The following is a 13,748-nucleotide window of genomic DNA, read 5'->3' as shown; positions in this document are numbered from 1 at the left end:
TTGCAACCAATGTTGCAAAGCAATGTGTGTATAAACTTTTGAATGAGAAATTAACTTGAACTGTAAACTTTCACCTAAAGCACAATTAAAAAAAAAAAAAGTTTTTGCAAGGTCTTTCAGTGAGAGGATGCTCTTCCCTATAAAGTGAAGGCTGCTTCTGCCTGTCTGGAGAATTTTGCAGAATCTAGAAATTGAAGATTCTCAGGCTCTTCTGCCCAAATAGCCCCATCCCGGCTCTCAGGGTTCTACTCATTTCCTATCAGGGCATAACTTTGACCTAGGAGACCTGCTGAGGCTGTGCAGTCAGTCTTCTTTGAAGCCCTTCTAACCCATTCAGTTAAATCCTAGGCCTGACTTTTAGCATAATCTGCCCTATGGCGGTGGGACATAATCTTCTCCTTAAATAGTGCCACTGAAGACTTCTGAATATCTATCATGCTCTCAGTAGATAATTGATACAACTTAACCTGTAGTTTTCTTCTTCAAGGCATTTTAAGCCATTAACAACAACCAGCCAACTCCATTCCTTATAATTACATGGCTACCATACTGTTCGAGAGCCTCCGCTACATACATAAGCCAATGCCTTACCTGATATCTGCACGTCATCCACCACTAGTGAGGTCTTAGAATTGTATTACTTCTGCATTCCAGGAGTTACTCAATTTAAGCCCTAGCCAAAACAAAACAAACCAAACAAACAAAAAAACCAAACCCTTTGCTGTCGAGTCAATTTCTACTCATAGCTATGAGGTCCTTATTGCCGTCCGATCGACATGATCCAATCACAGAATCCTATCCTGAATGTCTCATTCCATGGAGCGGCTGGTAGATTTGAACCGCCAACCTTTTGGGGAGCGGTCATAGCTCTTACACACTGTGCCACCAGGGCCCGAAGGATGGAAGAGAAGAGCATTTTTCTAAAGGTATCGGTTCCCCATTGTTCACTGGTTGTCCCACGGAGTACTAATGCCCACGCACTTCCAGGTGGGCGGGAGTACAGCCAGAGTAGGTTCCTACAGGTGTGCATTGAAGCCTTGGTTTCAGAGAAGCCTTTGCCTTAGAGAAGGGCAAACGGTGAGGTATATTGTGCCACTGAGTTAAGGTATTTCAAATTTACACTTGGATGAAGCCGATTATGGCAGCCACAGTTGAAGTAAAAAGATGGGTTGAGAGAAGTTGGGGCGGGCACAACAGATATGTGATACCGTGAACTAGGAGGAGGAAAGTGTTTTAAAATGGAGTTCTGGAGGTCGACAGGAGTCAGAGTATATAGAACCTTGTAAAAAAAAATTTGTAAGCTATGGTAAATCATTTGGATTTTATTCTAAGTACAAAAAACCATTGAAAAGGTTTTAAACAATGGTCTAAAGAGATCTCATTCAGATTTTTGAAAGATCACTCAATCAGCTGTGTAGAAAATGGATGGCTATGTGGTGCAGTGATTAAAGCAATCGACTGCTAACCAAAAGGTTGGTGGTTCCAAACCACCAGCGGCTCTGCGGGAGAAAGATGTGGCAGTCTGCTCACGTAGGGACTCACAGCCTATGAAACCCTATGAGGTTGCTATGTGCCAAAATCGACCTTTCGACAGTGTGTTTTTATGGGACAGGAGAGGAAGGAAGAGACCAATTAGAAAGCTACAAATCGGCATGGGATGTGGTAGTGGATGGAGGAAAAGCATTTGAGATGGAAAGAGATTTTGAATTTAAATCAGATTTGCTGATGAAGATTAGAGAAAGGGAGGGTTCAGAGATGATTCTTGGATTGTTGACTTAAGAGATACAGTTGCATTCAACGTAGAAAATGTCATACTCAAACTGCATATGAATGAAAAGCACGTATACCCTAAAGGACGGAATAAATGGGATGGGAACTCCTGACTGTGGTGGTACGTCCAGATAGCTCTTGTAGTACTCTCTGCACCTCTGTTGGTACGCACAGTAGTTGCTGGTTTGATGTAAACCCTTGTTGCCTTAGTTCTCACACTGGCTGTAAATATTATGGGAAGACCCTGTGGAGACTTACAGAACTCATCAAAGGAAAAAAAAAATTACTGACTTAAAATACAGAAACTACTCTGGTGTTTTGTTTTGCAACTGTTAAACAAGCTAACATTGTTTCTTTTACGTAACAGCACTAAAGGCATGTCAATGAAAATATTTTTAACTGCAAAAGTGCATTCCCTGAAATTTCTTTCATGCAGCACATAATAACGTTTGCAAAGACTGTCCTTGAATAACTTTCTCTTGCCTAATTAAATATCTTAGGTAGAGTCAATAAGACTTTTTTTTTTTTTTTTTTAAATAAATGCTCTATTAGGGCATGGTTTGTTAGACTTTCTGAATGCCCTGGATCATGTCCCAGTCTCATCCCACACTGAGAAAACGCTTGGCTCTTTGCATAAACGAGAAAGTTTAATTCTTGCTTCCTGCCCTGCTGGTGCAAGCTATATTATAAATATATTAAAATTTACACTGACCTGTGAAGACAAATGTTGCAAGGTATATTGTATATATCTAGAGTGTGGTCCGTAGGTTCTTACAAAAACCTGAGCGAGGGCCCCGCTGTAGTAGTTCTACATCTCTCAGGGTAACACTGTACCTGCACTAGTAGATTCTCCATGGAAAGGAGGAGAGTGGAAAGAGGGGGCTTGATTTCCTGAGCACTTACATATGCCAGACTTCCTGCTGGCAGGACTGCATAAAGGTTTTTGCTTTTTGTCCCTTTTATGCCTAGTTTGGAGCCCTGGAGGCACAGTGGTTAAGCGTTTGGCTGCTAACCAAAAGATCAGCACTTCAAATCCACCAGCTGCTCCTTAGAAACCACAAGGGCCAGTTCTACCCTGTCCTACGGGGTCGCTACGAATTTACTCCTATTCTTCCTTCAGATATCAATCATCTCATAGTGAACCTGTAGGACCTAGTAGAACTGCCCCAGAGGGTTTCCAAGACTGTAAATCTTTATGGAAGCAGACTGCCACATCTTTCTCCCACGGAGCAGTTGGTGGGCTCAAACCACCAACCTTTCAGTTAGCAGCTGAGCATTTAACCACTGTGCCATCAGGGTTCCTAGGGTCAGCCCACTACACAGGATTAAAACTTAGATCTGTATGACCATAAACTGAAATTCTTAACCAAGCATTTGTTCAATATTTACTAAGCATCTGTTATGTGCAAGCGCTGTGCCAAATACTGTGGAGACAGTGGTGAGCAAAGCTGGTCGGCGACCTGCCCTCATGAGAAGGTGGGTTAGTTGGGGAGGTAGACATCAGTAGAATAATCACACAAAGACGTTTCAAATTGCAAGCATGATACATGCTATGAAGAGAGGTTCGTGGTGCTCTGAGAGTTTATGAGGGGAGATAGGGTCTTCAGACTGTGGCCTTTCAGAAGCAGATCACCAGGTCTCACTTCCGAGCCACCTCTGAATGGGTTTGAACCACCAAACTCTCCTTTAGACCAGCGCTTCACCGTTTTGTGCCACCCAGGGACTCCATATTGTAAATGTCTGGAAAGAATAACTGTTAGAATTTTTGTTAGACATTTAACAGAAATTATCTTCTTTAATTCTAACTCTGTGATGTTGAGTACTGTATATCCTTATTTTACAGGCGAGGAAGCAGACACAAGGAGGTTAAAAAATTTGCCCAAATTATATGGTCAAAGTAAAAAATATCATAGGGATAATATTTTTGAAATGTTTTTAGATGTGTTTTCATATTCTGAATCTCTTATTGTCCTGGGGCACCTCATCCACTGAAACAATAGTTTCAGTGTTTCAGGAGGAAGGACAGATACAAATTAAAACAACGAAGCAACTGTCAAATAGGATTGTTGAGTCTCTAGCATCGGATTAATCTTGAAAACTTGGTTTTGTCAAGGGAGGAAGAGTTTTAAAAAATTCTTTCAGCATGTCCTAACTTATCAAGAAGCAGGCCTGGTGGTTGTCAAGGTTTTCCTAATAGAAAGAACACAGAAGATATGAAAATAGATCCTTGCCATAATGGAAGATGGAGGGGAAAGCAGGCAACTTCTTGCCCGTCAATTATGGGAAAGAGGAAATAGATGACAGTAATTTTTTTTTTTAATGAAAGCAAGCATTAAGAATCTACTAACCTGAGGTCAGGGGCCCCGGTGGCACAGTGGCTAAGCACTTTGCTCTCAATCAAAAGGTTGGTCGTTAGAGCCCACCGGCCACTCTGTGGGAGAAAGATGTGGCAGTCTGCTTCTGTAAAGGTTTGCGGCCTTGGAAACCCTATGGGGCAGTTCTACTCTGTCCTACAGGGTTACTGTGAGTTGGAACCGACTTGACGTCGACGGGTGGGTAACCTGAGTTCTTGCCTCAACTCGTACCCTATCTATTTTCAGCTTTTACAAAACCTACCTCTGTGTTGTGAGGAATAACATTTGATGGAGTTTTAATGGCTTCCCACTAACTTGGGATAAAATCTTAACTCCTTATCATAGCCTATAAAGCCTTTCATGATTTTGCTCCTGTGTGTATTTTTACATAAAATAAACCCAGTCGTAGTGGCTTATTTTTTCCCATTAGTCCAAAGGCAAGCTGTCCAGGGCTGATGCAACAACTTGAGGAAATTATAAAAGACTTCTCGCACCCTACTTTGTGGGTACACAGTGTAGCCTTGGCGTCAGAGAAGCCTTTGCCATAGAGAAGGGCAAGAAGTGACGTATGCTGTACCACTGCCTTGAGGTATTTTAGGTTTACACCCGGGTGAAGGTGATTGTTGTAGCATTGGCTTCCATCAATAGTGTATGGCTTTTGTCTTACGTTGCCAGTGGCTGCTCCTTCTCTAGGGATTGTGTCCTCTTTTCAAAGAGGAATAAAGAAGGGAGAGAAATGGCAAACGGAAAATAACCATTTGCCATCAAATCAGTTTTGACTCATGACAACCCTACGTGTAAGAGTAAAACTGCTCCATAGGGCTTTCGATGGCTGAATTTTTGGAAGTAGATACCTCATCAGGCGTTACTTCTGAGGCACCTCTGGGTGGACTTCAACCTCCAAACTTTTGGTTAGCAGCCAAGTGCATTAACCATTTTCACCACTCAGAGACCGCAAAAGGTAAACGGTGCCTGCCAAATGGGTCAGTGACTTTTCACCAGGAAAACAACAATGTCCTTCCCAAAAGATCCACATGGTAGACTTCCACTTTCATCTCATTTCCCAGGAAGGGAGACATGGCCCCTTTAGCTGCAGGGAGCATAGGGTGGTAAATTTTTGAACTGTACACATTTCTTCATGTACCATGGAAAAGAAGGGAGAATGTATATTGGGAAGCAGCATCCACCATACCCACCACCTTCCAGCCTCATTGGAGATCATCCTTCCTCTGGCTTATTTACCAGGATTTAGCACATTGGCCTTTCTGTTTCTTGATTATGGCCAAGCTCTTTTCTACCTCAAGGTTTTTGCACTTACAGTCCTCTCTGCCTTGAATGTTTTCTCTAGCTTTTCCAGTGGCTGGCAGCATCATGTCCTTAGGTCTCTGCTCAAATGTCCCCTCTTCACAAAAATCATTTTTGACATCTCCTTCCCCCAATCTAAAGTAGTTACTCTTACCTACTCTCTTCCACAGTAAGTTTCCATTTCCTTCATCACACTTTTCATAATCTGGAATTTCTAGTTAGTTTACTTAATTGGCTTCTCTCCTTTAGAAATTAAGCTTCATGAGAGCAGGACCTTGTCCATCTTGTTCACAACATACCCCTGGCACCTAGTACAGTGCCTGGTAAATAGTAAGTACTCGAGAAATATTTGTTGGATAATTAAATGAATGGAAAAAGAAGGAAAGTTGGGATTCTTAATTATTTTTAATGGAAACCCTGGTGACATAGTGGTTAAGTGCTATGGCTGCTAACCAAAAGGTCAGCAGTTCAAATTCACCAGGCACTCCTTGGAAATTCTATGGAGGCAGTTCTATTCTGTTCTATAAGGTCAATATGAGTCTGAATGGACTCAACAGCAAAGGGGTTGGTTTTTTGGACCAGTTCCAATAAACACTTACATCCCTTTCCCATTTAAAAATATTCATTTCTTAGTATCTTTAAAGTTAGTTACGTGCTTACTTTAAAAAAAAAAAAAGCTCGCTTCTCTTAAGTTATGATGTGTCACATTCACCTAATTTGGGATGTGGGTAAATTGACTTTAAGATCTTCCAGATAGTGTTTCAGTTCTGCCCAGGAGCTGGTTGCAGCATAGAAACTTACTACACTCTAGAGGACTTGGGAGTACACGTCCCTTGAAGGGAGGAAACTAGAGAACTGAGCCAAGCGTGGTACAGTCCTGGTGCCATGGAGTTGCCAGTTTAAACTAAGTCCACTCTAGCCTCCCCTTAAGGAATGTGTAGTTAGAAGGCGAGGGCCTGAGGAGCTTCCTATGAGAGCTTCTGTTGCTCTCTTTCTTTGATCAGATGCTTTGTGACTAACTGCTTTACTTTTTTGTCTCTAATCACTGACTTGTCCTGCCTTGAGGCTCTGGTCCATCTGAATTCAACCTTGCAACAGAGCCTGCTTAATATATTTCCGGTTTAAGTAGAGATTAAGAGCTGTCAGCCACAGTGAGAGTAAAGTTTATCAAACCAGAAGAACTGAGTTCAGTTATTTATTTTTAAAAAGCAAGCAGATATGTATATATCTTTATTGTGCTTTAAGTGAAAGTTTACAACTCTAGTTTCTCATACAAACATACACACACTGTTATGTCACCCTGGTTGCTCTCTCTGTAATGTGACAGCACACTCCTCCTTTCTACCCTGGATTTCCTGAGTCCATTCAACCAGCTCCTGTCCCTTTCTGCCTTCTCATCTTGCCTCCGGATAGGAGCTGCCCATGTATCTAATTGAACTAAGAAGCATACTCTTCACGAGTATCATTTTATATCTTATAGTCCAGTCTAATTTTTGTTTGAAGAGTTGGCTTCGGGAATGGTTTTAGTTCTGGGTTAACAGAGAGTGCAGGGGCCACATCTTCCGGTGTTCCTCCAGGCTCAGTAAGAGCGTTAAGTCTGGTCTTTTTACTATACTTTGAGTTCTGCACCCCACTTTTCTCCTGGTCTGTCAGGGACTCTCTGTTGTGTTCCCTGTCAGGGTGGTCATTGGTGGTAGCTGAGCACCATCTAGTTCTTCCGGTCTCAGGCTGATGGAGTCTCTGATTTATGTGGACCTTGCTGTCTCTTGGGCTAATATTTTCCTTGAGTCTTTGGTGTTCTTCATTCTCTTTTGTTCCAGGTGGGTTCAGACCAACTGATGCATCTTAAGATGGTCACTTGCTGGCTTTTAAAACCCTAGACACTACTAACCAAAGTAGAATGCAGGACATTTTCTTAATAAACTTTGTTATGCCAATTGACCTAGATGTCCCCTGAAAACATGGTCTCTAGACCCCTGTTCCTCAAAGTCTTTGGTTGTATTCAGGAAACTTCTTAGCTTTTGGTTTAGTCCAGTTGTACTGACTTCCCCTGTATTGTGTGTTTTCCTTCCCTTAACCTAAGATAATTCTTATCCACTACCTAGTTAGTGAATACCCCCTCCCTCCCTTCCCACCCCATAACCATCAAAGAATATTTTCTTCTGTGTTTAAACCTTTTCTTGAGTTCTTACAACAGTGGTCTCATACAGTATTTGTCCTTTTGCAACTGATTTCACTCAGGATAATGCCTTCCAGATTCCTCCATGTTTCTCAGAGTCATCATTGTTCTTTATTGTTGTGTAGTAGCTCATTGTGCCAAAGTACCATACTTTGTTTATCCATTCGTCCATTGATGGGCACCTGTGTTGTTTCCATCGTTTTAAAACCAAAACCAAAGCCAAACTCACTGCTGTAAAGTTGATTCCGACTCATAGCAACCCTGCCGCACAGGGTTTCCAAAGAGCGCCTGGTGGATTTAAACTGCCGATCTTTTGATTATCAGCTGTAGCTCCTAACCGCTATGCCACCAGGGTTTTGTTTTAAAAGCAAGCAGTTTATAATTCAGGGTGTGGCCCCCCATTGCAGCTTCAGGCTCTATGACTAGCTCACAGATTATTTTACTCCATGTTTTTTTTTTTAATTTTTTATTGTGATACAGGTGAAAGTTTACAGAGCAAATGAGTTTCCCATTGAACAGTTAATACACAAATCGTTCTGTGACATTGGTTGCCAACTCCAACACTCTCCCCGTCTCCCTCCCAGATTCCCTGTTTCCATTCTTCCGGTTTTCCTGTCTCTTCATGCCTTCTCATCATTGCTTTTGGGCTGGTGTGCCCACCACTCTAGTATACATGATTGAACTATGATGCATGGCCCTCATGTTGGCTGTATAGACCTATCTAATCTTTGGCTAAAGGGTGAACTGCAGGAGTGACTTCAGTACTCAGTTAAAAGGGGGTCTGTGCCATACTCTCGAGGTTTCTCCAATCTCTTTCAGACCAGCAAGCCCTGCCTTTTTTTTGTGAGTTTAAATTTTGTTCTACATTTTTCTCCAGCTCTGACTGGGAGCCTGGTGATCCCTGCCAGAGTAGTTGGTGGTGGTAACCAGGTACCATCTAGTTGTTCTGGGCTGTCTGGTGGAGGCTGTGGTAGTTGTGATCCATTAGCCCTTTGGACTAATCTTTTTCTTGTGTCTAGGGTCTTCGGCATTCTCCTTTGCTCCAGCTGGGATGGGACCAGTAATCTATCTTAGACTGCCACACACAGGTTTTTAAAACCCTAGTGGCTACTCACCACAGTGGGATGTGGAATATTTTCTTTATAAACTATATTATGACAATTGAGTTAGATGTCCCCTGAGACCTTGGTCCCCAGCCCAATACCTCAGTCTCTCAGGGAGGTTCACAGGTTTTCAATGGCCACACCCCAGGAAGTCTTGTGCTTTAGCAATTGCAGCGAACAGTTTGGTAACGCAGAGAAAGAAAAAACTCAGGTACTCCGATTACAAGTGTCTTTTCCTCGTCCCATAACCGCGATTTATTCAAGTATGACTAGGAAGCGCCTGATTCTACTACATCATCCGCCTGTATTTTTCTGTAGAAAAAAAGAAATGGCAACGAATTTCCCTCCATTCCCCTTTCTTTCTTTCTCCCTGTTTTCTGTTTGAGTTCCCGGTCTTCCATCATTTCTTCTTTTTTTTTAAGCTTTCCTGCTATCACCCTCTGCCTAGCTGCCCTCCATAGCCTGCGCAGCGGGAGAGGTCGGAGAAGGAGGGCGCGGAGGAGCCCGCTCAGCCTTTGCTTTGCGGCGCCGCCGTAAAGTGCCGTCACGCACTGGTGACATTACGGAGGCCTGGGTTCTCGCTCCGCCGGCTGCTGGTGTTGGGTCAGCCGGCATCCGTCGGTGCCCTGGTTCCCCTTGTCGCACTGGAAGAGGAGCTGTACTGTTGTTTTGGAAGGGCTCCTGGTCTGTGTTTTTTTTAATGAGCTAGACGTTACAACTCACTCTCAGGAACGGGAGGGCGGCTGGGTCCTACTGCCCGCTGGATGCTCGGGGCTCGGGACTGTAGGGCGGGCCCAGGCTGCAGCTCACTCTAAGGGCGACGGAGCCCCGCGAAGCCGCCCGCGGGGCGGTGATGGCCGGACGCGTCCTGGGAAAAGCTTTAGTCACCGTGTCTCTCTCTGTGGCTTTGGCTTCTGTGAGTGTCAGGTCCCTGGGCTGCCGCAGCATTCCAGCTTACAGGTATTCCCCCTCCTAGCGTCGGCTCCTCCTCCGAGGTCTTGGAGTTGGGGGTGGGAACCAGCTTCCTTTTGGCCTGGTGGGTTCCTTGGATTTTGCTTGCGTCCAGATTTTTATGGCTGTACACAAATTTGTGGGAAGAGTCCCAAATGTTTTATATGCCTTTTGAGGGAAATTAGTGGCGGGGACCTTTCTCGATTTGTGATACTGAAATTTGTCCTCGACCATAAGTCACCAGCATTCTGTTTAAATAGCACCTGTTTGGGTGTGGTGTCCCGTGCCATTTTTTCTTTCTGGTTAATAGTTAAACCATTTTTATTAAAACTTATACATGAAAATAGTTAAATTCGAGCAGTATAAATGGTGTAAAATGCCTCTATTTTCCAGAGTAGTTAATATGTTTATACCTATTTTTCTCGACTTGCCACCTCTGTAAATTGAGGGATTTATAGGGTCGCTATGAGTCGAAATCGACTCGACGGCACTGCGTTTGGTTTTTTTTTTTTTTATGGTTTATCACACTACCTCTTACTTTCATTTTCTTTAAGTTTTTATTCTTTAAGTACATTGTTTAGTAAAACCAGACAATGTGCTAGGTTTTAGGAGGTTGCTTGTAAGAACCGTTTCGTTTTTACTTTTTCTTGGCCCCTCATGTTTGCTTTTGGTGCACTGAATTTTCTTCTGTTTTTTCCAGTCCCCCTTTTCTGGAACTCCTGTTAGCTGTTGGACCTTCGTATAGAGCCTCCGTTTCTCTCTTTCTCTTTTTCCATTGGTTTATCTTTTTTTCACTATGCTCTAGAGATTTTCCTCAACTTTATCTTCCAAGATTTCTAATTCAGACTTCAGTCCTGTGCATTCTGTTGGTCAGTCTCTTTTATTGAATTTCAAATTTTGGCAAAATTTTTTTCACTGATTCCTCTTTTTAATAGCAACCTTGCCTTATATCGTGGCTATAAAAAGCCTCTGAATCTTTACAGATAGTAGTGCAAGTAAAATTTATCTCTTCTATTTCCGGGATCATCTGTTTGTTTTGAGTCAGTGGTTCTATTACTTTTGGTCCTTCTTTTTCCTTCTGTTGCTTTTTCTCAAACATCTGGTGGTGGCTGCGTGTCCATTTAAATTCTGATTAATGTAGGCGTAGGCATTCTTTTTTTACATGGGAAGGCTGGTTATTAGTTCTGTGTAAGAGGTCTGTAGACTGAAAGTTTTCAGTTGAAGGTGTGTGAGCAGGTGGTTCCAGTTTTACACTAGGATTGAACAATTTCTCAGGTGAGCAAAGCTGCCTTAATGTTATTTCCTCAGTGTGAGTTGTAGAGTTATTAAGCCTGAATTTCTGCTATTTTCTGAACACCAATATTTCCAGTAGAGTTCCTAGCCCTTCAGTTTCTTTAAGAATAAACTTTTGGCTTTGTCCTGGGGGTAAACATAAGTATTGCCTTTTGTGTTTGAAGGGTGGGAGGAAGAAGGACAGAGTAATTTCCATGGTTATTGTCCTACTGGCCCACTTAATGACCTTTGGGCTGACTGACTTCAAGCTTGAAATCTCTCAGTGCTTCTCTTGTGGGAATGTCATGGCGTCCTCATCCCTTTGGGTGTGTTTTCAAATACATTTTTTCCTGCTTTGATTTGTAGGTCAACATGATTTTATCCACTTTCTATCTCCCTAAATTTGTTTAAAATATCTCATTAACTGGTGGTGTCCTATCCTCTCTTTTCTGCTGTGAATTTATTTCCTTTTGTACATCTTTATCTCTTTTCACTGGGATATGAGGAGGGAAAGAAGAAACACATGCTTTCTGGAAGTCACTAATGCTGTTTTTGATACAGGCCACCAGAACAATATAAAACAGCTTGACAGTTATTTTTTATTTTTATAATGCTGAGACGTGTAGGTGAAGTGAGGTATATTCCATAACCAGGGACTGTTACTGGCTTGGAAGAAAAAGCCAAAAGTTAAGTCAGCAGCTATGTGTTGAGTACCTGGTATCTTGTATTTCAAGGCCTCCTCAGAGAGACAAATGAAATATATCATAAAAAAGTTACCATTCTATAATAATATAGGCAAATCCAGAAAGTGATACTTATGCAATTTTTTTTTTGAGTAGAAAATTGCAAATGTCTTTTCTAGAAAAAATGGTAGCATGTAAATATGTAGTGAGTACTTCAAGTTTTCCAACAGGATTTTTCAGTGGCATGTGTACAACATCGTATATTTTATTGCCGTGAATATGTGTAAACATCTGAGTGAGCTTAAAATGAAGTAGAGGTAGTATAGCATGTACCAGGAGCCTGGACTTTAGCGCCAGCTTGCATGTGTTTGAATCCTCATTCTGCTGTTATGAGTTGTGTGATCTTTGTAAAAGTTATTTGCCTCTCTGGGTCTTAGGAGCCGTGGTGTTGCAGTGGTTAAGTGCTTGGCTGCTAACCAGAAGGTTAGCAGTTTGAATCCACCAGCCACTCTGTAGGAGAAAGATGTGGCAGTTTGCTTCCATAAAGAGTTACAATCTTGGACACCCTATGGGGCGGTTCTGCTCTGTTCTTTAGATTGCTATGAGTCAAAATCCACTCGATGGCAGTGGGTTTAGTGTTTGGTTTTGGACCTTAGTGTTCCCATTTCTAAAATAAGTATAGTAGCACCTAGCTTAGTACTATAACAAAAGCTACCGCTAGTGGGTGGCTTTAAAAAACAGGAATTTATTGTTTCACAGTTCAGGGGTCTAGGGGCATGAATTCAGGGTGTAGCTCTAGGGGGAGATCTTTCTTTGTCTTTTTCAGCTTTTAGTAGCCTGGCAGTCTTTGGAGTTGCTGGGTTTGTAGTCTTTGTATGGTGTCTTCACCCTTTGCATGTGTCTGTGTGTCTATTCTGCTCTTATTATAACTCAGAAGTGATTAGGTTTAGGACCTACCCTACTCTGGTATGACTTATTAACATTGCAAAAGAAAACTGTTTCCCAAAGAATCACATCCACAGGTACAGGGATGAGGACTTTAATACATATTTTGGGGGTACACAGTTCATTCCATAACTACCTAATCTCAGAGTTGTTGCAAGGCTCCGATGAGTTAATATATTAAAGTTCTTAGAACAGTGTTTTGTACATAGCAAGTACTATATACATTTAACTATTATTATGGAACCCTGGTGGTGCAGTGGTTAAAAGTTCGGCTGCTAACCAAAAAGTCGGCAGTTAGAATCCACCAGCTGCTCCTTGGAAACCCTATGGGGCAGTTCTACTCTGGCTATGGTGATTATTGTATTTTCTTTAGTTTAGAGCATTATATCAGTATTGCATTTTGCCAGTCTTTGAAACTGGCTTTTGCTTTGTAAAATGAACTTTATCAGCTATTTAATTCGCACTTATCAGGCCAAATATATTTCTCGCATCTATTACATAATAGAAAAGCCTAGGCTGTGTATATATATATGATAAATACCATCGCTTTCATTCGTCTCATGTGTAAACAGTAGACAGATAGTAACATTAGTACTTCTTGATGTGGTAAGGTGCGTAGTTTTTGAATTTTTGTTTTTTTCCTTCCAAAGTTAAGTTTGTTTTGGAAAAGTAAGTAGGTAATCAGGTGTGTAAGTTTCTCTGTCAGAATAGGTAGCAGATTTGTGGAATTCCACATGCTTATTGATGTAATTTATTAATGTATCAGGGAACAAAGAGCCTCAAGTTAGTACTTAAGAAACATTTTGGTACCTGCTTGGGATAGAGTAGAACTGGATCAGTGTTCCTGTTGGGCATCTCGCAAACTACTAAACTTTACTCTCATTTTGTAATAGAATTCAGTCTGAGACTTGGGCGCCATATATAAAATTTTCATTCTTTTGGTACAGTGTTTATCATAAATTGTTATTAAAGTTATGCTGATCATAATATATGGTGCTTTCCACCTTTTCCTGTGACTGAAATAGTCTATTAAGTAATGTTGGAATTAATTGTTTTTTGAAAGTTAGGCAAAACTCAGCTGGAATTCAGCTGGTGTAACTTTTCCAAACGTTTATGTCTCTCCAAGCTTTCTATTTTGGGGGGCAATTTTGGTAACTTTGGTAATTTATTTATATTTTGTTAGATA

At 41.7% G+C, this 13,748-nt stretch overlaps 1 protein-coding gene across 5 annotated transcripts in view; it reads left to right on the top strand.

Moving 5' to 3' along the window:
• The window catches only part of NUDT9 (nudix hydrolase 9), a 51,632-nt gene that overhangs the window by 17,437 nt on the left and 20,447 nt on the right, over positions 1–13,748 (top strand). Inside the window, exon 1 of one of the 5 annotated variants that reach the window (XM_064285581.1) lies at positions 9,250–9,671. The exons of 1 other annotated variant lie outside the window; for it this stretch is intronic. In XM_064285581.1, coding sequence (XP_064141651.1) covers positions 9,565–9,671 — 107 coding nt within the window. In that variant the 5' untranslated portion in view covers positions 9,250–9,564. Of the gene's footprint in view, positions 1–9,249; positions 9,748–13,748 lie in introns of those variants that run through there. 3 more of the 5 variants (XM_003414093.4, XM_010594057.3, XM_023553268.2) reach the window with 3 other exon arrangements.

This window comes from Loxodonta africana, chromosome 5, assembly GCF_030014295.1.
Source record: "Loxodonta africana isolate mLoxAfr1 chromosome 5, mLoxAfr1.hap2, whole genome shotgun sequence".
Lineage (NCBI taxonomy): Eukaryota > Metazoa > Chordata > Mammalia > Proboscidea > Elephantidae > Loxodonta > Loxodonta africana.
This window is presented reverse-complemented; position numbering and strand designations above follow the sequence as displayed.